At 42.2% G+C, this 24,112-nt stretch overlaps 1 protein-coding gene across 1 annotated transcript; it reads left to right on the top strand.

Moving 5' to 3' along the window:
- Window positions 1-593: 593 nt before the first annotated feature.
- Window positions 594-23,877, top strand: LOC306742264 (clathrin heavy chain 1-like; the record flags this gene model as incomplete). The annotated part of the gene is made up of 32 exons (XM_079224613.1): window positions 594-635; window positions 2,166-2,373; window positions 6,717-6,985; window positions 7,651-7,812; window positions 7,993-8,106; window positions 8,482-8,655; window positions 9,979-10,176; window positions 10,467-10,667; window positions 10,956-11,108; window positions 11,333-11,455; window positions 11,787-11,924; window positions 12,218-12,382; window positions 12,503-12,683; window positions 12,787-12,950; window positions 13,066-13,191; window positions 13,445-13,587; window positions 13,709-13,943; window positions 14,041-14,163; window positions 14,440-14,585; window positions 14,740-14,923; window positions 15,071-15,263; window positions 15,454-15,611; window positions 15,752-15,916; window positions 16,097-16,204; window positions 16,813-16,980; window positions 17,171-17,320; window positions 17,519-17,650; window positions 17,887-17,997; window positions 18,177-18,347; window positions 18,454-18,675; window positions 23,104-23,179; window positions 23,747-23,877. 32 exons carry the CDS (start codon window positions 594-596, stop codon window positions 23,875-23,877), a joined length of 5,034 nt encoding a protein of 1,677 aa, XP_079080739.1.
- Window positions 23,878-24,112: the final 235 nt, after the last annotated feature.

Below are 24,112 nucleotides of genomic sequence, written 5' to 3'. Positions count from 1 at the left end.
TCAACTTTGACCGTTTTGCTTGTATGTATCACAAACTAATATTATATGTGCACTAAAGCTTTAACAATATGCTGTCATTCATTTAAAAAAAAAACAAACGTTTACACATTTTTGACGGAACTGACGTACAGGGACTGTTTACGGCTTGGTTTTACAGAGAATATACTACAATTTGCAAATTTTATTTTTAAAAACTCAGCTTCATCAAACCCATCCTTGACACAGGCAGCCAGTGTCCTTCCAGAGCTCCCTTGACGCTTCCGGATTGAGAAAAAGGCTCTCAGCCGTTTCCGCCGCCATTGCGGATTTTGGACAGAAGATCAGCCGAAGCCACTGCCATCCATCGATGCGGTACAGAAGGCGGAACACAACTAACATTTCCCACTGACGCCAGATTTCGGAAACCCGCTAAACAACATCCACATATTACCTTATTTTTTTATCGTGTTTTTTTCCCTCGTATTTTCACCGACTGGCTCCGACCTACACGTTCAGTGAGGAGGTCGTAGCTAGCGCGGTGCTACTGCCTAGCTAGCTGTTAGCTGCACCGCTTAGGATTTTTCGGGACCCTGGAGAAACTCGAGGAAACCACCATGGCTCAGATCCTGCCTATCCGCTTTCAGGAGCACCTGCAGGTACGTGGGCAAACATGGCGGCTGCACGAACACCCGACATTCACATTTTATTTGTGGATCTCCGGCGCCCTAACGGTTCGTTTGACAGCTCGCTAACCGAGCTAGCGGTGGACGTCAATACCCGCAGCGAATGAATGACCTCCCCTCCCCCGTTGAGTCGGCAATCCGAGCGAACTCATTCATTGCACGGATGCTGTTGCCCGACGTTAGCGGTCAACGACGACCCGGGGAAGTGGTACATGTATTATTATTATTAGACATTGTTCCCGACCCTTGGGGGACCAGTTATTGCCCCTTTGACCTGCGCCTTGTCTACATTTTAGGTTTGCAAACAGCCATTCTATTAGCAAGCGAACCGTGTGTGTGTGTGTGTGTGTGTGTGTGTGTGTGTGTGTGTGTGTGTCGTGAGGGATGTGCGAGTCACGTCATCTGGTTAATCGTAACGTCAGCTTTGTATTAAGTCGACCTGGCTGACATCAACGTGTATGTCCCGGATGGCTGCTGTATAATGATGTCACACGGACCCCTCATGATGATGGACTCCGGCTAGCTAACGCCAGCAGCTTCCAGCTGCGGTGTGAGTCACGACAAGACGTGAACACAGCAGAAGGGAGAGACTCCGGTTATCACCGAGAGGGTTTATGATGCCTCCTCGTCAGCTGACGGAGGTGAAGCAGGTGGTCCTCCCGTCTTATCGATCATGACATCATGTTTTCCTCTCACTTTACACGTGCGTTATGAATTTCTAAAACATCAGGAGCCGGATGAGAGTCGACCCCACTGGTACATCTCGGTTCCAGATTTATCATGATTATGAGGGAGGAAGAAAAAAAGATCCTTGAAATAACGTCTCTTACTCTGCAAAAATACAGATGCTGAGAAACAATACACTCTGTTGGCAGTTTATTATATTTTTACACAGAGTTGTCTGTTATCTAGCCTAGTCTCACTGATTATAGATGGGGTGCACAAAATAGTATAAGTAAATTAATTGATTACATAAACACTAAATTAATAGTGTTAGCTAGGTGTACCTAATTTTCTAAATTAATACGCTCTACTGTTTTGTTGTATGTATTGAGTATTTTGCATTCTTGATATTGTTTGTGTCTTCTGTGTAAGTTGCTGCTACTGTGACAAACTAATTTCCCCTTGGGGATAAATAAAGTATACATCTTTCTATCTATCTAATAAGCTCGCAACTGAGTATATGTTACATGTCCATAACAACCTTTATGATGTTGTATTTGCATATAAAAAAAGGTACCATCATCTTTGAAACAAATACACTTAAATATGTAAGCTTATCACCATAGTTATACGATCATTTGTATAATCTTTGTTCTCCTATTTACCTTTTTTAATTTACCAAGTGTGACTTGAAATGATTTTATTTATAATGATGCCTCCGACATATGTGCTATCGATACATAAGGACCACAGCGTAAATAAGTATTGCACTTTATTGTATCTTCTTTGCAATGCTGGCCGGGGGCTGCTACTAAAACAAGTCATGTGTTCTTATCTCAGCTCCAGAACCTGGGAATCAACCCAGCGAACATTGGATTCAGCACTCTAACCATGGAGTCCGACAAGTTCATCTGCATAAGAGAGAAAGTGGGTGAGCAGGCCCAGGTAGTCATCATCGATATGGCCGACCCCAACAATCCCATCCGCAGGCCTATCTCTGCAGACAGCGCCATCATGAACCCTGCCAGCAAAGTTATTGCCCTTAAAGGTAAGCTTGAGCTGAACTGCATACCTAGCACTTTGAGCAGGCCTAGAGAGGAGAGCACTAGGTGTCTGAAAGCACATTGACTTAAAGAATAAACCGTTAAAGTTTTGGCCGGTCACATACCTGGCTATGATGCTTTTCTAATACATTGGGTCATTTGTGTAAATTTTGTTTGTGTTGTCAGTCAGTTATGTAGCTTTCACAGTCTGCTTTTCATTTTGATGTTCATATGTAGACCACCCCATTTCTGTTCGTCAAAAAAAGGTTGAGTAACTAAAGTATAGTGTAACAAATTAAAATGTACAAGACTGATATTTTTAAGAAAGGTAGCCGTAGTACTCATGGTGGTAAAATGTCATGCTGTCATGAATGCTTTGTCTATTTTGCTTGTTTTTGCTCTTTTTTCATTTCCTACTGCTTTCTTATGTTTGCAGACGGTGAGTTGAATTTTACATATCATGAGTTGTCAAAGTGTATTCTTGTTGGCACTGTCTTGAAATGTTTGCACAGTTATACCTTTTATTGGATTTATAATAACACAAGCAGGCATAGCAAAATTAAGAGGGCAGCTTAAAGGACTGTATCTTTTTTTTCCGTGTTTTTGATTTTCTTCGTGTGTGTTTGTCCCATTTGCTGTACATATATTTTATATTACAGCTGACCATTTTTCTGACGCATAGTTTAATGAATATACTGACTTGGCGGTGAAAACTGACGCCTCTTCATTTAAAATAATACATTTCCTGTGTCACTTTTAGACTGTCAGTCACAAGCTGAAGGCATCCCACATAACAGAATACACATCTGTGCCAGAAATGTGTCTTTTTAAAGAAAATGTCTTTTATGAATTGAATTTTAGAATTTAATGACTGACAAATCCTGGCATTAATGGAAAATCAGTTGAATATTCAGAAATCTTACAAATGATGTGCCTTGGAAAATGGTTGGTAGTAATGTATAGTACGTATGTATGTAGTAAAAAAGGGCTAAAACATGCAAAAAAAATGATATGGCCATTTAAACAATCGTAAATTCAAGCAGTGACATTTAGGCTGGTCTTGAATAAATAGTAGGTCATTATGTATTTACTGTCTAGTGGACGTGTTCCTATGAAGTTGGCTACATTACATTAGATGTTCTCATTAAAATTGTACGCCACTGGCCTGTGATTTTTATTTTAATTTTATCGAATATATTAATGTCAGTCAGCAGAGGACAATATATTCCGACCAATTTGTAGATGATTGACTGGTACAGGTTTTTTTCTTTTATTTCTCTACTTCTTTCAAGTATTTGCTCAGCTAACATTGGCCTTTGTTGTGATACTATTTAGGTTTTGACACTGTGACGTGTAGTAAAGCACAGAATAAAGAGGAGAGATGCACAGTTGCTTATAATGAGTATAATAAAGGCACATCCTAATAGTTTACCTTACCTTGGTATATTCCAGCTTCCAGTAAGAGAACGAGCAAGCTTGAGGGGTTGAGCCAGAACTGAGCTTTATTTGGTTCTTTATGCATCATCATTGTATGGCTTAGCATTCAATTACAGTTGCAGGGTCAGGGACAACAATCTTGACCACTAGCCCCAGGACACTGCAGAGATGTGTGTGTGTGTGTATGTATATATATATATATATATATATATGATATGTGTGTGTATATATATATATATATATATATATATATATATATATATATATATATATATATATATATATATATATATATATATATATATAATGTGCAGTGTGTATATATATTTATAGGCCAAATGTAGTGCTTTCTTTTTTTGTCAAAGGAGTAGGCTTATAAAAGTGCTTCGGTATGTATTGAATATGTTGTGTTTCAAGTGCAGTATTTGTGCGGTACGCTTATTCTTGATTTTCTCTAAATTACTTGCACTGTATTTTATGTCGGCAGGGAGTGTATTACCAAAGTATTTGTTGAGAAATGTCACTGTGCACATTTTCACTCATACACTGTGTTAACAGCTATGGGGATTAGGTTGGTTGGGACTTGCTTGCGCCTGATTTAATATAAAATATGGGCCCATGAATTGCCATGTGTTTCCTCCAGTGAGACTATAAAAAAATTGACTGGGTGTGAGTACATCCGTTCAGCATCCTTCCCATCATCACATCTGTTTGTGTGCTTTGTGGTCGTCTTTTGCTAATCTGCATTCAGATCCAACCCAAATTCCCGCATCTCTCATTTTAGGATTAGATTTTAACGTGAATCCCTTAAGAACTATAACAACATGCCTGGAGTTTTTATTTCTCCGGTAGGTAGTGTGGGCGGAGGACTGGACAAAGGCCTCATTTAGACTTTCACTGGCGACCATGTTTTTCTGCAGACATTGGTTCCTAATTGACCTGGTTTTGGTAGGAATGATCAGTAGAGCATTGGACCATTGCACCAAAACAATATGGAAAGTCATGGTTAATCCAGTTGAGAAGCACATAAAACCGAGTAGTAATATCTCTAAGCAAGCATCCAGACCTAAAATAGCACTGTGTTATTGATGCTGGCTTCCTTTGACTGCTGGGATGATGACATTAGATCCAGAAAATCCAGTTTGAGTATTAGATCCATGAGTTTAAAGGCTAATCGGACACCAAAACACCGCACAGCGTTTTGTATCCGTCGAGACCAAATTTGATAATTTTGTGAAATGCAGTTCACAATTGTTTTAGCTTCCATTGCGATGCTCACAAGGTGACCAGTAGAAATACTTCATTCCCATTGATAATGAATATACCTGGACTCTACCTGGACCCAAAGTAGTGCGTTGCCTTTTGACGTTGCATAGCGTTGTGGAAAAAGTTAAGCCACGTACAACTTTTTTTTGCCGCCCTCCCTCACTGTGTCAGCACAATGGCCTCATTGAAATGAATGAGGGGGACTGCATTTGTTGATGCAGTGCTAATGTCAGTCTGAACAGTCTTGGTCTGTTTGACTTTCTCAAATTTAAAAAATCAGTTTTTATTGATGAGTTTTCACTCAACTGAATGGGTTTCATTTCACAGTGTATTGCATCAGACCTAACTGAATGCAGATCCAACAGTGGTTGCCCTTTTGTTGGTCTTGCCTCTTGTTTTGACACTGGTTAGGGCTGTCCCGAATACCATTTTTGAGGTTTCAATGCTCCAGTGAGACACACTCGCACCGAGAGAGAGAGAGAGAGAACCTCCTCCTCTTTATTGGCATCATTCGCCTCTCACCCATCACTCATTTAGTGAGAGAAACGTAAAACAGATCAGATCCATCTCAGTCAGATATACAGCTACTTGAAAAAGTATTTTTCTCTCCTGGCATGTTTTGTCATAGTAACTTCGTTGTTGTTTTTGGAGATGACTAGACTTCTTTATTGAAACGTAAACAGCTACAAATTTGCAATGATCACATCAATTAAGCTACACCGTTGGCCCATGAAAATATATTTGCTTATATGAAGGCCTTTGAACAAATTAATTAACATGTATACCGTATGCAATGCCAACAGATAGGCCTAAAATATAAGACCTGGTTTTGGGGAGACTGACTGGCTGTTAATCTCCTCTGCTGCGTTTCAGCACCAGGGACTACACACACACAGACACCCACCCACACACACACCCTCACCCTCTACACTAGGGACGGATCATAAAACTCAAGGTTCCAACCGTATTATGTTTTTTGAGCCACGGCTCTGTTCAGCAAATATAACCTTTTTAGAGTAGCCACGATCACGATTGTTGATGATCCAAATTGGCCATATTCTTCCAAAACATAATTTCAACCCCTCCAAAGTCAACATATACCATCAAAAATTATATTATAAGTTAAAGTCATCTATAGTGGTTATTTGCGTAAAAACAACAAATTAAAATTATGAGAAAATATTATTACGCGACTAGAAAGCATCAATCTCCTAAACGCAAATTTGACTGAATATCGTCCGAAAACATAGAGTGAGACATAGAGAGAGTGAGCAGGACAAAACTAAATAACAAACACATGATGCATTCGAATACTGATTTGGACGTCTATTAGCACATGGCAACGGTCGAAGCTTCAAAGTATTTGGGTCAGCCTTAAGACTTTTATTGGCTTTTTGTATGGTCCTTTGGTGTTTCTCAAACCAAACCCTGACTACCAACACTTCTCCAGCAATTGGAAGTTGGTATGCCCGAATTGTATGTGTACTCCCGAAGTCTGTTGTGTGTGTGTGTGTGTGTGTGGTAGCTTCAGTCACTAACTGATTTTGCGTCTCTTTTTGTTTAACTATTATTATTAATAATTTTTGGGTGGGGGTCACAGCATTCATCTACGTCACTGTGCGGTAACCGTTATGTCCATTTTCAGCGGCAAAGACCCTGCAGATCTTCAACATCGAGATGAAGAGCAAGATGAAGGCTCACACAATGACGGATGACGTGACCTTCTGGAAGTGGATCTCCCTCAACACCGTTGCCTTGGTCACAGACAATGCCGTCTACCATTGGAGCATGGAGGGCGATTCTCAGCCAATCAAAGTCTTTGACCGTCACTCCAGCCTGGCGGGATGCCAGATCATAAACTACCGCACTGACGCCAAACAGAAGTGGCTGCTGCTCATTGGCATTTCAGCACAGGTGACTATTTCGACAAAATATTGTGAACACACTATTATTTGTCTCCGTTTCAGGAAACAATTATTGCACTGAAGAACAATTTAATAACATACTACATGGTCTTAATTCCAGTAATCTACAGTAGAACAATTATATTGTGATTAATAACTTCCAAACCGAAATCAAAAGTGTGGACTACATATTATATTTATGTGTTTGTCCTTTCCTACAATAATGGCTAATGGATTATTTACCTTTGAAATAGTTTTGCCCCCAAAAGACAAATGCCCTGTAGCCCCCAAAAGTCAACGACCCCACAAAGTTGCATTACAAGGGAGAATACTGTTGTATCTTTTATTTTGAATATGTTTTCCAGTCCAGAAAAGCTTAAGTGACCACAGCGGTACAATTGGGCTTTCAGTGTTTTGGGAAGGTCGTCTGCATTCTACCCTGTGTCCAGACTCAATAGGTTTCAACTGTGATTTTTAAACCTGTTATTTAAATCTGCACACATTTTGCTAAGCCCTCCAGTTTCTTTGACCAATGACAGCTGATTCCTTCTATTCTTCTATAACTGTGACCCTGCCTAAGTCTCGCGCCTCATCACGTTTTTCTCCAATCACAGTTTGAAGTAAACTTGGCCAGCTCTGTCAACTGTTAACTTGTGTGTTTTCTCTCCTCTTCAGCAAAACCGTGTTGTCGGAGCCATGCAGCTGTACTCGGTGGACAGGAAGGTGTCTCAGCCCATTGAGGGACATGCCGCTGGCTTTGCACAGTTCAAGATGGAGGGCAACACCGAGGAGTCAACCCTGTTCTGCTTTGCTGTGCGAGGACAGGCAGGAGGAAAGGTGCGATCTACTTGCATTGCCGAGTCTCTGGCTACCAGCTGTAAAAATACAGTTTAGGATGAACTCATTTGAGAAATGGAAATCAATAAGCATTTTGGATCAAGCGGAATCCAAAAAAAAAGTACTGCATTTAAAAATAACTTTCCAGATGCTCTTGTAACCTGACGTTTTTCCTTCTAGCTGCATATCATTGAAGTGGGGACTCCCCCGACTGGGAACCAGCCATTTCCAAAGAAAGCTGTGGACGTTTTCTTTCCTCCAGAAGCTCAAAATGACTTTCCTGTCGCTATGCAGGTACAACAGCTACTTATGAGTAGACATGTCGAGCCTGTTTTGTCTTTGTTCTCTAAACAACATTTCCTCCTCTGGTGGGAAACAATACTACCCACTGTGTCATTACTGCCTTTAAGATTGAAATAAGCATTGTCTGAAAAATAGTTTTCTCAACTTAGATTTTACGACACTATTTAAGTGCAGTCAAAACATGGAGCTGGTACTCACCCACTGTGTTGAAATGTAACTATTAAACTAACTCTCAGTCTGTCAGACTGGGCTCTGGTAATAATTAATTAGCTTTCGGCTCAATGTCTTGCTGAAGGGTATTTTGATAATTATCTTTTTGCTGAGCATTTTCATGTTCGAACCAGATTTCTCTTTCTTTAACTCTAGATCAGTTCCAAGCAAGATGTCGTCTTTCTCATCACCAAATATGGCTACATCCACCTGTATGATCTGGAGACTGGAACTTGTATCTATATGAACAGGATCAGCGGGGAGACCATTTTTGTCACTGCCCCCCATGAGCCCACTGCGGGTATCATTGGAGTCAACAGGAAAGGACAGGTACTCTAATGTACACACTCTGGCCCTCCATTTGTCTATTTCTTTGTGTTGAAGTGTTGCTCCAAATACCCTTTTACTATTAGTGCAAATGCACATAATCAAAGATACTTCAGCTTCTTAAGATCTAACTGGATCATATACCATCTTGGCCTGCATGTAAGCTGGCCAAAGCATTTAATAATTGGCTATAACAAAACATTGCAAGATTGACAGCCATTTCTCTTGGATTAAACTCCCTCTGCTGGTGCGATTCACTGCCTGCAGGTAGAGGGAGGGGCTGCTTTGTCTTAGCCAGCATATACATTTCCAAGAATTTGACAATACGTGGTAAACTAAGCTAAACAATTTGATGGCATACAGGCAGCCTTTGTTTTAGCTTATGGTTTGCAACAATTTGCTATTAGCCTAGCTGGTGCGCGGCGCTTGTGTAAAACATAGCGGTGGCGGATGAGAGATTGTGGAAAGAGCAGGTTGAAATATCGCTTTTCTCCATGTTCACTCTGTGTGTGTGTGTGTGTGTGTGTGTGTGTGTGTGTGTGTGTGTGTGTGTGTGTGTGTGCGCCCTGACACAGCGCAGAAGAGACGCTGCAGCGTGGTAATAAATGACACTAAAACATTACAAAGTACCGAAATAAGAGCCTTATCAGTACTCTGGTCTTTAATAGTTTTGCACCAATGCCGGTTTAATACAAGGTTTGTGTACGCATCACTATTGCAGACATTTGTTGATGATACAGTTCCCCTTTTGTTATGTCAGCACTTTTTTCTATCAACGTGGGTCCTTGGGTGTTGTCTTGTGACCTTGACTGAGGAAATCTCTGAAAATAACCGTCTGTAGCATCTTCGGTGTCAGGCAGCATGTGACACGCACAGCAGGGGGGCTAAGCTTGGCCAAGCAGACTACACAATCTAATCCTGTTATTGCTCCTGGCTCTTACCGTCAGGTCTACCATGTACAGCTCAGTGCATTGCACACACACACATACTAAATGTCACACTAAATGCGCCAATCCCTCTGTGTGATTTTAAGATTATGACACGTCTTAGGGTGTAATGCATCTATTTTAGCATACGGAGGTGTGTACAAAGAACCAACATTTCACTGTCAATTAAGAGTGCTCTGTTAATAATTCATAGTTTTATGTTCACTTTGCATGGAGTACATCCTGTATGTTTATTTTGCCATAGCGTTTTTTGCTTTTTTATGGCCTGAGGAATCAAAAACATAAAACTGTAACGTGGCCCCTGCATCGTTTTAAAACCCATCCATTTGGTATCTTCTGTTCTGTGCAGTTAATAAAGCGCGCAAATGTGTTTTTCTAGGTGTTGTCCGTGTGCGTGGAGGAGGAAAACATCATTCCCTACATCACCAATGTGCTCCAGAACCCAGACCTGGCCCTCCGCATGGCGGTCCGCAACAACCTTGCCGGTGCTGAAGAGCTGTTTGCCCGCAAGTTCAACACCCTTTTTGCAGCGGGAAACTATTCAGAGGCTGCCAAGGTGGCGGCCAACGCACCCAAGGTACTGCCAGGGAGCACCATGCAGTCAGAGCAGGGCCAAACAGCGTGACCTTATTCACAGTTCAATTAATCCAAGCTCAGACTGTTAAAATTAAGCAGATTTCTGAAGCTTACTATGACAATAAGTCAGTTTTATGTAAACCAAGTTCGCATTTCTTTCGGATGCACTCTTTCAGTGTTTCTAAAGTTTATACATCTTATGTTTACGGAAATCTATTACGACTTTTCTCAAACCGAATCGTCCCACTGTTGCTTAATTCCGTTGTCTATCTATCCGTCCTTCTTGTCTAGGGTATCCTGCGGACCCCAGACACCATCCGTCGCTTCCAGAGTGTTCCAGCCCAACCAGGCCAGACGTCTCCCTTGCTCCAATACTTTGGCATCTTGCTGGACCAAGGCCAACTTAATAAGTTTGAGTCTCTGGAGCTGTGCAGGCCTGTCCTCCAACAGGGCCGCAAGCAACTCCTAGAGAAATGGTTGAAAGAAGACAAGGTATTTGTCCAGTGGAAAATCTTTATCTTCAGACCAATCACCAATCAAGTCATGAAAAGGAAATATATTCAGAAAAAACGTCTGTATTTGGAATACAGTCACCATAGAGCTTGAATGCTGGACTGACTGACTCTAAGCATGCACAACAGTAAAATGTGTTCCAAAATGAAACATCATAACACCTGTGCAAGTAGAACGCAGTAATCAGTAACAACTAGGTTCCGAGTATTTATCATGTACATGCGGATATGAATAACCCGGTTTCTGTGTGTGTGTGTTTGTTTACAGCTGGAGTGCTCTGAGGAGCTCGGTGACTTGGTGAAGTCTGTCGATCCTACTCTTGCCCTCAGTGTCTACCTCAGAGCCAACGTCCCCAACAAGGTCATTCAGTGCTTTGCAGAGACTGGACAGTTCCAGAAAATTGTCCTCTATGCCAAGAAGGTTTGTGACAATGTCTGACTTTGTTATCTTAGTCTATAGTATTCGACTATTGTGGTACAGAGAAGGGAGAAAGCGTTTGAGCCTCCAAAATACTATTTTGCTATGTTGTAATCTGTGTTCCACTATTGTCTTTACATATCTGCTTTTTTATATTTCCATTTTATCTATGGCACACCTCAAGTTAAAGACTTTTATGCCTAAATATCTGTTGGTTGTCTCTGTAGGTGGGCTACACTCCAGACTGGATCTTTCTGCTTAGGAACGTAATGCGGATCAGCCCAGAACAGGGCCTTCAGTTCTCCCAGATGCTGGTTCAGGATGAAGAGCCACTTGCGGACATTACACAGGTAAAAGAAGAAAAAAATCATATTTACCATGTATTAATAACACAAAAACCTCAGAAACAGAAAACATATTAAATAAGAGGTTTGCACAGGTCACAGTAGTCTCTTGAATTGGGTCAAAACTGTTGATCATTTGTAGCACTTGCTCTGCCTTTGGGCAGTTTAGAAGAGTGATCTGATCTTGTGACTGGAAATAGAGCTACTGCTCTACACCCAATGATCAAACATTACATTGATGGAAGCTGTTATCTGTTATTTAAAAGGTCTTCCAAACATACAGTCTTTTTGAGAGGAGTTTGACATCTCTGACCATGTTTCTCTTCTGTGTCTCCAGATTGTTGATGTGTTCATGGAGTACAACCTGATCCAGCAGTGCACATCCTTCCTCTTAGATGCCCTGAAGAATAACAGACCCATGGAGGGACCACTGCAGACACGCCTGCTGGAAATGAATTTGGTGCACGCACCACAGGTACATACATTTGACCTGATCTAGAATTGGAACACCGCAGTTTAATTTGGCAGACAGAAGTCCACCAACAAAATGGAGGAAAAAAAAGTTCAGTTACAAATTCATGATGTATAAACTTCGTAAAATACTTTCTTTTAAACTCCTGCTTTTGGAAACTAACCCTGAAGTTATCTTTCTTCTTTAAAAAGTATCTCTGTGTTTCCTTTTGCTCAAATATCTAATTTCCCCAACGTTTCCTGTACACAAAGCTTCAAACAATGTTGAAATGTCTTTGTCTGTGGCATGTCTCACAGGTTGCAGACGCCATCCTGGGCAATCAGATGTTCACCCACTACGATCGTGCTCATGTGGCACAGCTGTGCGAGAAGGCCGGTCTCCTGCAGAGGGCGCTGGAGCATTATACTGACCTGTATGATATTAAGCGCGCTGTGGTGCACACACACCTTCTCAACCCAGAGGTACGACACAGACCAAGGATCACAATAAAAATACTAACGAAAATGTATAAAACATGACTGTAAACCTGTTTTTCTATTTTAGCTTTTGAATCTCTGATTGCTTTCTGTTTGTCTCTGCAGTGGTTGGTGAATTTCTTTGGCTCCTTGTCAGTGGAGGACTCTCTGGAGTGTCTGAGGGCCATGCTGTCTGCTAACATCCGCCAGAACCTGCAGATCTGTGTCCAGGTCGCCTCCAAGTACCATGAACAGCTCTCCACTCAGTCCCTTACTGAACTTTTTGAGTCATTCAAGAGCTTTGAGGGTAAGCTGGGAATATACTGAGAGCCAAGCACTTCTTCAGCACATTTTTAAAAGATGGTTACAGTTAATTCTCCTGTTGATTTTGAACCTTTTTTGTCTTTTAGGTTTGTTCTATTTCTTGGGTTCTATTGTGAACTTCAGCCAGGATCCAGAGGTCCATTTCAAATATATCCAGGCCGCCTGCAAGACAGGCCAGATCAAAGAGGTGGAGCGGATCTGTCGAGAAAGTAACTGCTACGACCCTGAACGTGTGAAGAACTTCCTCAAGGTCAGAAGTGGACCAGTGCAGAATAGACATTTCACTATAAAATAATCTAACCTTTCTACCACTAATTTATCCAGACTATTGTTAAAACATTTTTTTTAAATGTTTATCTCTGCAGGAAGCCAAGCTGACTGACCAGCTGCCTTTGATCATTGTGTGTGACCGCTTTGATTTTGTCCACGATCTGGTGCTGTACCTGTACCGCAACAGCCTGCAGAAATACATTGAGATCTACGTGCAGAAGGTACTTTATTACATCATAACCAGGTGGAAATAGTATTGTTATAAAATCCAGAACAATAAAGAAATAAACATTTAAGGCAACCTACATTAAAAGGGTTACGCTTAGTCTGCCATGTGTAAAAACTGCGTCCTGTATCTTGTCTCATTGATGCAATAAATGCTTTAGACATTGAACCACCTCACTCCACTTGAAAGAAGCTACTGCTGTGTATTGGTCCTTGACTATGTGTAACTTCATGATCGTTTTATTCCAGGTGAACCCAAGCCGTCTGCCTGTGGTCATTGGAGGGTTACTGGATGTGGATTGTGCTGAGGATGTGATTAAGAACCTGATTCTGGTGGTTAGAGGGCAGTTCTCCACAGATGAACTGGTGGCTGAAGTGGAGAAAAGAAATCGGTAAGAAGAGAGGAACTAATTGAACTGCACAGCATTAGGGAAATCACTAAGTCAACACTTGACCACATAGTCTTCAGACCTTGCTAGAGTGCAGTGAACCCCTAACTGTATCTTTCTCCAGACTGAAGCTGCTGCTGCCTTGGTTAGAGGCTCGTATTCATGAAGGATGTGAGGAGCCTGCTACCCACAATGCCCTGGCCAAGATCTACATCGACAGCAACAACAACCCGGAGCGGTTCCTGAGGGAGAACCCTTTCTATGACAGCCGTGTGGTGGGCAAGTACTGTGAGAAAAGAGACCCCCACCTGGCCTGCGTGGCCTATGAAAGAGGACAGTGTGACCAGGAACTGATTCATGTGAGTTAAACTTTCATGTAAGGCAACTATAAAGGCTGGTTTTGATTGTAAATGACTGTGCTAATTCCTATCCTCTGTGGTTTATATTCTGCTTCAGGTGTGCAATGAGAACTCGCTGTTCAAGAGTCTGTCCCGCTACCTTGTGCGTCGTAAGAACCCTGAGCTGTGGGCGAGCGTGCTGCTGGAGACCAACAACTACAGAAGACCACTCATCGACCAGGTCCGACCCCTTGCCGTCTCTGATACTAAATTATACCACATGACTTATCCTTGATCCAAAAAGCTGCTGGCATTGCAGACTTTGCTTTCATATAGTTATGTAAAACATAGTTAAACATTGATATTGTATCCATTTAACCATATGCATCTTTTAGTTTTCCCTGTCATTTGTATCTGCCGGTTTTGTTATAGGCTCATTATCAACTGTATATTTTTTGTACATTTACTTCAAACATCAGATGAAGTGCTTCATGTCTGTTGCCCGTCCCTCCTGCAGGTGGTCCAGACGGCCTTGTCTGAGACCCAGGATCCAGAGGAGGTGTCTGTCACAGTCAAGGCCTTCATGACTGCTGACCTTCCCAATGAGCTCATCGAGCTTCTGGAGAAGATTGTCCTGGATAACTCTGTCTTTAGCGAGCACAGGTGAGAGAGGCTGCAAGCTTGAGATTATTTATTTTATTTTGTAAAAGCTATTTAAAATTGTGGTCATATTAAAATAACACTCTATTAGAAATGCGTTTTGATTTTTCTTTTTAGCCACATAGAAAATAAGACCCTTTTTGTTGTTGTTTTTCAGAAACCTCCAGAATCTGCTCATCCTGACGGCCATTAAAGCTGATCGGACTCGTGTTATGGAGTACATCAACCGTCTGGACAACTACGATGCCCCCGACATTGCAAACATCGCCATCAGCAATGAGCTCTTTGAGGAGGCCTTTGCTATTTTTAGAAAATTTGATGTCAACACCTCTGCTGTGCAGGTCAGTACTGCGGATTACTGCTGTTTTTTAAAAGGCGAGACATGAACCCGGAAGCTTTTAGACCTAAACCCCGACTAATAATGGCCACCAGAATTGTGTTATTGTGCTTGCTGTTACATGTTCTGAACGTTGTCTCATTGTGTCCAGGTTCTGATTGAGCATATCGGTAACCTGGACCGAGCTTATGAGTTTGCTGAGCGCTGCAATGAGCCACCAGTGTGGAGTCAGCTGGCAAAGGCCCAGCTTCAGAAGGGGCTGGTCAAAGAAGCCATTGACTCTTACATCAAGGCTGACGACCCCTCTGCTTACATGGAGGTGGGACAAGCTGCAGCCCAAAGTGGTAAGATGAACTTTTTATATTGCATGAGCCCATTTGGTGCTTAGATCTGAGCATTTTGGAATAAATTCCAAATCTGTGTGATTTGTCGTTTAATTTTGTATTTAAAGAAGACATTTGATAGTAGTTTTTGGTAAATAAACAGCCGATTGATTTGCTTGTGAAACTGATCGAAGTTGATTGTTGTGTGCAGGAAATTGGGAGGACCTGGTGAAGTTTCTGCAGATGGCCCGTAAGAAGGCCCGTGAGTCATACGTTGAGACGGAGCTGATCTTCGCTCTGGCCAAGACCAACCGCCTGGCTGAGCTGGAAGAGTTCATCAATGGACCCAACAATGCTCACATTCAGCAAGTGCGTCCTGGGAAGCATGCAGACATACAGTAGACACGCACAGACACAGTTGTTGCCACTTAATTCTCTTTCATCGGTTTACAGTTCCTACTTTTGCTGATCTTGCTTGTTTTTGTTTCCTTTCCATTTTTTTTCCTCAGGTGGGTGATCGTTGCTATGACGACAAGATGTACGATGCGGCCAAACTGCTTTACAACAACGTGTCCAACTTTGGCCGTCTGGCCTCTACTCTGGTGCACCTAGGAGAATACCAAGCAGCTGTGGACGGAGCTCGCAAGGCCAACAGCACTCGCACCTGGAAAGAGGTGAGGGATGACGAGAAAAAGTCCTTTGAAGAGTGAAGAATCAGATGTTTGCACGTTAGACTGAGTTCAAGCAAAACGCCAAGCCTTCCTGTGGTGTAAAAGTAAAGAAGACGTACTTTGATTTAGTGTACTGTCCACAAGCCTTTATTAAACGCTTTGTTTGCTTTGGTTCTCTTCCAGGTGTGCTTTGCGTGTGTCGATGGGAAAGAGTTCCGTCTTGCCCAAATGTGTGGGCTGCATATTGTCGTCCACGCTGATGAACTGGAGGAGCTCATCAACTACTACCAGGTAACGTGGTACACATGACTGGTCTGCACACATGACATCTATTGCTTCTGTCCATCCGGGGAGAGGGATCCTCCTATGTTGCTCTCCTGACGGTTTCTTCCTTTTTTCCCTGTGAAAGTTTTTTTTTCTGGGTATTTGGGGGGGGGTTTCCTGATCCAATGTGATGTCCTGGGACAGGGATGACGTACAGATTGTAAAGCCCTCCGAGACTAATTTGTGATTTTGGGCTATACAAAATAAACTGGATTGAATTAACCGGGGGAACTGCCATCGGTGTGAAACTCACCCCTTACACTTATGAATGTTGCGTAACTACTGAGTACACTGTCTGGAATCAGATATAGTGCACAGTGGTGTGACACAGTGGGGTTTTCGGTTGCCCTGGTTTCTACTAAATCGCATTACAACACAAACACGGAGGTAAAGCGGCTTCATTCTCTGCTCTTGTAAACATTACGCCACGATATCTTCACAGAGCAAATGGGTGTTTGAAGCCATATTTATACTTTGAATGTCGTACAGAGAAGATATTTGCCGTATTTATTTTGTTTTTATTACTGGTTTAAAGGGTTGTGGTTAGTGTCATTGAGTCAGTCTGTACCCTGCAGGACCGCGGCTACTTTGAGGAGCTGATCACCATGCTGGAGGCCGCCCTGGGACTGGAGCGCGCTCACATGGGCATGTTCACCGAGCTGGCCATACTCTACTCCAAATTCAAGCCCCAGAAGATGAGGGAGCACCTGGAGCTCTTCTGGTCCCGCGTCAACATTCCAAAGGTAGGCGAGGGGAACAACGGGAACATCTTCAAACGAAGCACGTTTTATTGTCATTTATACAACTTGAACATGTAACATCCCCTGATATCAGTCAGCCTTTATGGCGACCATTAGATTTGATCCGGTCTGATTCGCCTCGCTCTGCATGGGCTGTTTAATTTGAATGTGTGTGTGTGTGTGTGTGTGTCAGGTTCTCAGGGCAGCAGAGCAGGCCCACCTCTGGGGGGAGCTGGTGTTCCTCTACGACAAGTACGAGGAATACGACAACGCCATCATCACCATGATGAACCACCCATCTGATGCCTGGAAGGAAGGCCAGTTCAAAGACATTGTCACCAAGGTAAAAAAGAAACAATAATTCGAAGCAACTTATCAATAATTAACAATTCAAATAATAGTATATGTGATGCCAATTATGTATCAAGTAACAAGTTATATTGTTACCAACCGTGCCAAAGAGCAATACCGAGCTAGTATTGTGGTAGAATGTATTTGTAGCTGTTCAGCTTCAGTATACTTGTGCTTTTTTTTTTTGCAGGTGGCCAATGTGGAGTTGTACTACAAGGCCGTCCAGTTTTATCTGGAGTTCAAACCGTTGTTACTGAACGACCTGCTCATCGTCCTCTCTCCAAGACTCGACCACTCACGGGCTGTCAACTTCTTCAGCAAGGTCCTGGGCCATTATTGTTTTCTGTAAAAAAATTCAAAAATAATAAATGTGTTGCATTGTATGTATTTATGAAATATTTTCAGAAAAAGAACAAAAATGCCTTTGTCGATCAGCAGTGTAAAGTTACGAGTGACTGTTCCCCATTGACGTAGTTTTTTGGAAGAGAATGATGAATGATGGTGAATGGACATGGATGATTTATTTTTCTGATTTTTTATTTTTTTTCTTCTGTTCAGGTGAAACAGCTCCCTCTGGTTAAACCTTACCTAAGGTCTGTCCAGACTCACAACAACAAGTCAGTAAATGAGGCACTGAACAACCTCTTCATCGTTGAGGAAGACTACGCGGTAGGATATTTTGATATTGTACACTGTATATGCTGATAGTATGATCATCTATGTTTTAAGATGTTTACATGTTGGTTAGAACTTATTGTGTGTACATTGAGTCTTAGTTAATTTTCACCCGCAGGATAATTGTTTTCCAACAGTTGCATCTGATAATCCCCTCCCTCTCTCTTATCTAGGCACTACGCGCTTCCATCGACGCCTACGACAACTTTGACAACATCTCACTGGCCCAGGGCCTGGAGAAGCACGAGTTGATTGAGTTTAGGAGGATCGCAGCCTACCTTTTCAAGGGCAACAACCGCTGGAAACAGAGTGTCGAGCTCTGCAAGAAGGACAAGCTCTACAAGGTGCTTGTCCACTTCAACATGACAACTTTCAGTATATTCTCCAGTTCTTCCAAGCAGTATAAATCCCAGCATCACAAATGTAAAACGGCAGATTTCTTCTCTGCAGGATGCCATGCAGTACGCATCCGAGTCCAAAGACATCGAGCTGGCAGAGGAGCTTCTGGCTTGGTTCCTAATTGAGGACAAGAAGGAGTGTTTTGCAGCCTGCCTTTTCACCTGCTACGACCTGCTGCGGCCCGACGTGGTGCTGGAGACCGCCTGGCGACACAACCTCATGGACTTCTCCATGCCATACTTCATCCAGGTCATGAGGGAGTATCTCTCTAAGGTGGGTTGGCCAGAGGTAATGTGTGTGTGTGTGTGTGTGTGTGTGTGTGTGTGTGTGTGTGTGTGTGTGTGTGTCAAGAGAAGGTAGATGGCTTTGTGAGTAGCTTTCTTGAAGGAGAGTAGAGTACATTAACTACAGTGAAAGAAGGTCATTCGAAGGTAGATGGGCAAGATTAGTTTTTTTTTACCTGCTGCTGTCAGCTGTGAATATTTATAAACGTATTTGCAAACCTATCTGTGGAGACCTGTCGCAGACCATTTCACATGTGTTTGTAACGCAGAAAGAAATGAAAAATGTAATCTTCAATCAATTTTCCCCTGAATGATTTTCACACATTTAAAAAGCACCAGCAGCTGCTAGAATATGTTTGCAAATACTATTCAACTTTAGGAAGTGTCACGCCGTCCCCTCCAGACAGTATCAAAGATAAATCCCTCCCCACTCTCCAGTACTGCCTATTCTTTCCTCCATTCATGGTCATCTTCCTATGCTTCTGTCAGTCATGTGTCACCACTGGTGTTTTCCTTTTCATTTGGGTTTCCATCCATTCAAGCTGCTTTTCCATACAAATGTGTTCCAGAAGAGATTCATAACTGCTGTGTTGCTCGTTCTGCCATTTATCTGTTACATGGCATAAACAAATTACCCACCTATTGCTTTCATAACAGACAGCAGACCTGAGTAAAGTATTTGTAAAATATTTGCATTTATTAGACAGACTTACGAACCAAATTTATCAGTTAGTCAAATAAGCTGTTTGGTTACACTTTTTGGTGCTTATTGTGGAAAACCACACCCTCAAGTCTTAGATTTATATATTCAACACTATACCTTATGTTAACTTACTGTGGGCTTGATTATGTGTATTTAGTTTTTATTCTGTAGAAAAGCAACAAAGGGAAATTTCTCCATCTCAAGTCTGCATTTGTATCAAAAGTGGCATTATGACCTGCATCTGTCTCTCTGGATTTTTGTGTTTTCTTGAAGTGACAAGCCCTGTGTTTGCTCTTCTCTCTCTGTCAAGTTCTATTTTGGGAGACTTCCATTTGTTTTTTTTCCTCCTTAAGTTGCCTCTCTGAATTTCCTTTCCAGGTTGATGCGATAAAGGAAAAGGTGAAAGTCGAATCCATTTTCTAATCATTCTTTTTGACTCCCTCTCCCCTGTCCTGTAGTCTGTAGTTTGGAGCAGTGAAATTAGCCGAAACTGCATGACCCCTCTCCCCCATGTCACTCTGCTGCTTCTGGTTGTAAACTCCACATCTCCACTAGACCACCTACCAACCCACGGGACTCCAGAGCGGGGCTCTTCACACCCATCCCTCATGGCTCTGCTGGGTTTGCTGGTAGATAAGATAAAAGAATCCTTTATTAGTCCCTCAGTGGGGACATTTACAGGATTACAGTGATATAAATAATAAACTGTAAAAAACAGTAATACAAAAACAGTGCAGGGATCCAAGCAGTTGTCAAATTAGATGGGCACAAAATACCTAGAGGTGTGAAAATCTACTTCTCCAAAATGTTAAGGATGTGGCAGTTCCATAACATCTACATTATCAGTAGTAAATGCTGATCGTATTCACCGACTGAGAAATTAAATGGAGATCGCTGTAAACATTAGTTTTTGTGCAAATGGGGGCATGTTGCTGTCGTGTGTCCAGACTGGCTCCACATGTCAATACAGTAACTATTCACCAGCATTGACTCAAGTTTCTATACTTTTCATTTGTAAGAATGCAGTTAGACTTGCATGTTTTGTATTTACTTGACATTTGCTAAGAGCAGTCACAGTAGCAAGGCTATTAAGCTTGCAGTAAGAGTTGGGCGTTAAACATAACTCTGACATATCATCCCCTCCTAAGTTTATGTGGCGAACTAGAGCTGCTATGAGAGCAGACACTAAGCTGCAAGCCAGAAAAAAACAAAAAACGATGAGCTGAAAGATGCCACAGAGGGGGGTACAGCACAGGTTCCGTGATGATTATTGTGCTCCATCACAAGTCTTTCTCCTCAAACACACTGAGCCATCCACTTAAGCCAGCATGCCTGTCAGCTCTCCGTAGGAGTGGGTGAAGAGCGCCACTCTGGATAACAACCTCACCTGCTGTGGTCGGGTTCTTTTTTTCTCACCAGACTTTGTAGATGAATCCTCGCGTTAAAACTTGTAGCACCGCTCAGCTGCAGTCTGCTGCTAAGTGTCGTCCTGACTTGGTTCAGGATCATTTCAGGAAGCGCATGTTTTCACCGTGAAGACATTTCTAGGCATATCAAATGATTCATTCTTGATTGTGTCGTTTATTTTGAGAGGCAAAGACCTCTTTATGTCTGTATTTGGGCCGTGGAGCCGTAGCACAGACTGCAGCTAAGTGTCAGACCTAATCTCATTAGTAAAAGTTAATTTATTCTTAATGAAGTGACCATTCTGTCGGAGACCCTTTTTTATATTATTTTCCATATTTATCAGTACTACTGAATTTATCTTCGTGCCATAGAGGAGCATCAAACATTAGCACAGGCATATTAAGAGAGGGGTATTTGTCTGCACTATATGTCTCTCTGAATATCCTCTGCTACTGTAAAGTGTGGTCTCTTCAAGGAACAAACTGATTGAGCTTTTGAGAGCAAATTATCTGTTTAGGTGTGTTTTTTGGGAGGGGAAGGGGGGAACGATGTTTAGAACAACGAGCATGCATTTCCCCCTCCCTTGGTAGCATCAGCCTGAACAGCATTCAGGCCAGGCTAGGAGACATTGTTGTTGGCTGTGCCTGCTTTGGGAAACCTTGAATTGGCTGTACAAAACCATCCCCTCCACCCTCTTTTCACACTCCCCCACAATGCTCTCTGCTTCTCTGTCTTTTTCTCTCATGCACTCTTCAAGAAGACAATAACTCGACTGCCGCTTCAGCATGTCTCTCAACCCTCCTCTTCTGAAACGAATCAAGAGCCTGTCTTTTCTCAAAACAGCCTGCTTAACCAGATTGACTGTAATAGTAAACCAGACGGTGTGTAGAGAACTGAACCCAAAGCCACTGGAAGAGGGAAGGTGTCCCGTCGCATCATTTAACGTTGTCCTGAACTGATTTCATCCTTATTTAAAGCTGCACACTGCCATAGCTGAGCGGTAATATCTGAAGCTTTTTGCTGGCTGCTTAACTCTTTGAATTGTCTTTAGCCCTTCTCCCGTCATTGTCTGCCTCTGGGCTGCTTTGCAAACACTAAAACACCAACAGAGAACCAGGCGGTTTTAACAAGTTGATTCTCGAGGCTGGAGTATAGAAAATAGGCAAACGGGACAACAAATGTTTGCACAATGTTTATTCTTTCCTTCAAGTATTTTTAATAGTTTCCACAGGCAGAACAATTAGGCAATTAATAATATATTTTTTAAAAATGCCTCGGCCATTTTCCCCCAGTTTCTGTAGACCATAGTTTACCTCGTTAATTTACTAAATTAGTTGTCAGATTAATCAATAATGAAAATAATCATTATATGCATTTTGAATCATTTACACTATACTGTATAAACTTGGTAAATGTATGTAATTCAGTGCATTTTTAATAAATACATTCAGATATCATTTGTGTTCATTCATGTAACCCCAACATATACTACAAAAAGTAAAAAATAAATAAAGAGACCTTTTTATATATGAGCATTTCTTTGAGTACTTTAAGTGTGTATCAATGTTTCCCCTCACAAGTCTACAGACAAGATAGTGAACACACCGGCAAATGGAGTTTTACTTTACATATTTCCAGCTGTGATGCTAAATAAATAGTTGAGCTCAGACTTTCAAAATCAAGTATTAAATCCAGTTTTAGTTCCAGTTTTAAATGTACAACAATTATTTCGGACAGAAATGCCAATTCGCGATCGCTACCGAAGTCTTAACCAAGTTGTGTCTCGCTCCACTTTCACGCAGAAATGTGCAGCTGTTCCGCTCCGAGGTCTTAGTAAGTCTATTCGTACCAGTGAGGGGTTGGTTCTCTACATACTCTGCACTTCCAACATGTTAGAGTAGATGATTTGGGTGGCTGGATGGTGGGACCATTATTGCCCAGTCGCTGTTCTGTCTCTGTCTCCCCCTCCTAATCCCTAATTCGTTCCACAAAGAAGTGGACGTCTATCTCATAGGCTGTTGTAGCCGAGCTCGATAGAGTAGCCAGTAGCTCTCTAGTCGTAGTTGGCCCTGTTGCCTCCCGACACTATTAGCGCGGCCTGCCTCCCGCAGCCTGTTTGTATTTAAATCTGGACTGTATTCGTCTTCGCCTGTCAGGAATGGTCCCATCCGTCAGCCAGTGAAATAACCCAGAGGTCAGTTTTTTTTTAACCAACCGGGCGTCTCAGCCCCTTGCTCTTCAAGAGCCCCCGTCGGCCAACGATGTAACCGAAGTCTGACGCGTCCCCTGCTGTTGTGTTTTCCACAGGTCGACAAACTCGAAGCCTCAGAGTCCCTGAGGAAACAGGAGGAGCAGGCGACCGAGTCTCAACCGATTGTTTACGGTAAAAAAAACAACTACAAAAACACTTGCAGAAGTTTTTATTGTCCCTGTGAAGGAAACGAGAGAGGATACTTTGACACAGTTCGCTGTTTAAAGTCCCTGATCAGAATCAGGATCATTTATTTGCTAGCTATGTTACACATACGAAAAATGTGTCTTAGCATGTGGTATATACATTAAGTAAACATCAACAATCAACTCAGTGCAATAGAAACATATTACATTTACAATAGAATATAAAATAAAGTGCACAGGATAACAGTACTGTAAACAAGTGTACTGTATTGCCGTGTTCTCAACGCCGATTGGCTTTTGCAACATATAAAGCAGAACTAGTGGTTATTTTAATGGTGAAAGGCGGAAATAGTCAATGTTTTCACAGACACAGAGATAAGCCCCGCCCCCTTTCCGCAACGAATGGTTACGAAAAAGTGAATTAACCACAAAGTCGAGCGAGTAAACTCAGGCGAAAAAGCGTTGCGAAAATTCGCAACTCTTTTGGTGTGAACACGGCATAAGTGTAACATTAAAGTGACACGTGTATTTAAATATGCTTCTTGTGTTGCAGGCACACCCCAGCTGATGCTCACAGCAGGGCCCAACGTGGCCGTGCCCCCTCAGCAGCCCTACGGCTACGGCTACCCAGCAGCACCGGGCTACGGCCAGCCCCCACAGCCCAGCTTCGGTTACGGCATGTGAACACCCGACACCCCCCATACCTGCTCCCCACCACAACCTGGCCCAACACCTCCCCTCCATCTGTCCTTCTTCTCTCTTTGTGTTCCTCACCAGCTTCCCATGGTCTTCTACTCACAACTGGGGCCACAAGCAAAGCAACTGCCCACTCTTGTTTTTGAGTACTATTTTTTTATTATGTTGTCCTGTTATAAGAGAAAACATTTAACTTGCATTGAAGGACTTTTATTTGTATCGT

This window comes from Taurulus bubalis, assembly GCF_910589615.1.
Source record: "Taurulus bubalis genome assembly, chromosome: 10".
In the NCBI taxonomy this organism is placed as follows: domain Eukaryota; kingdom Metazoa; phylum Chordata; class Actinopteri; order Perciformes; family Cottidae; genus Taurulus; species Taurulus bubalis.
The sequence above is the reverse complement of the archived record's forward strand: the minus strand, read 5'-3'. Positions and strand labels throughout refer to the sequence as shown.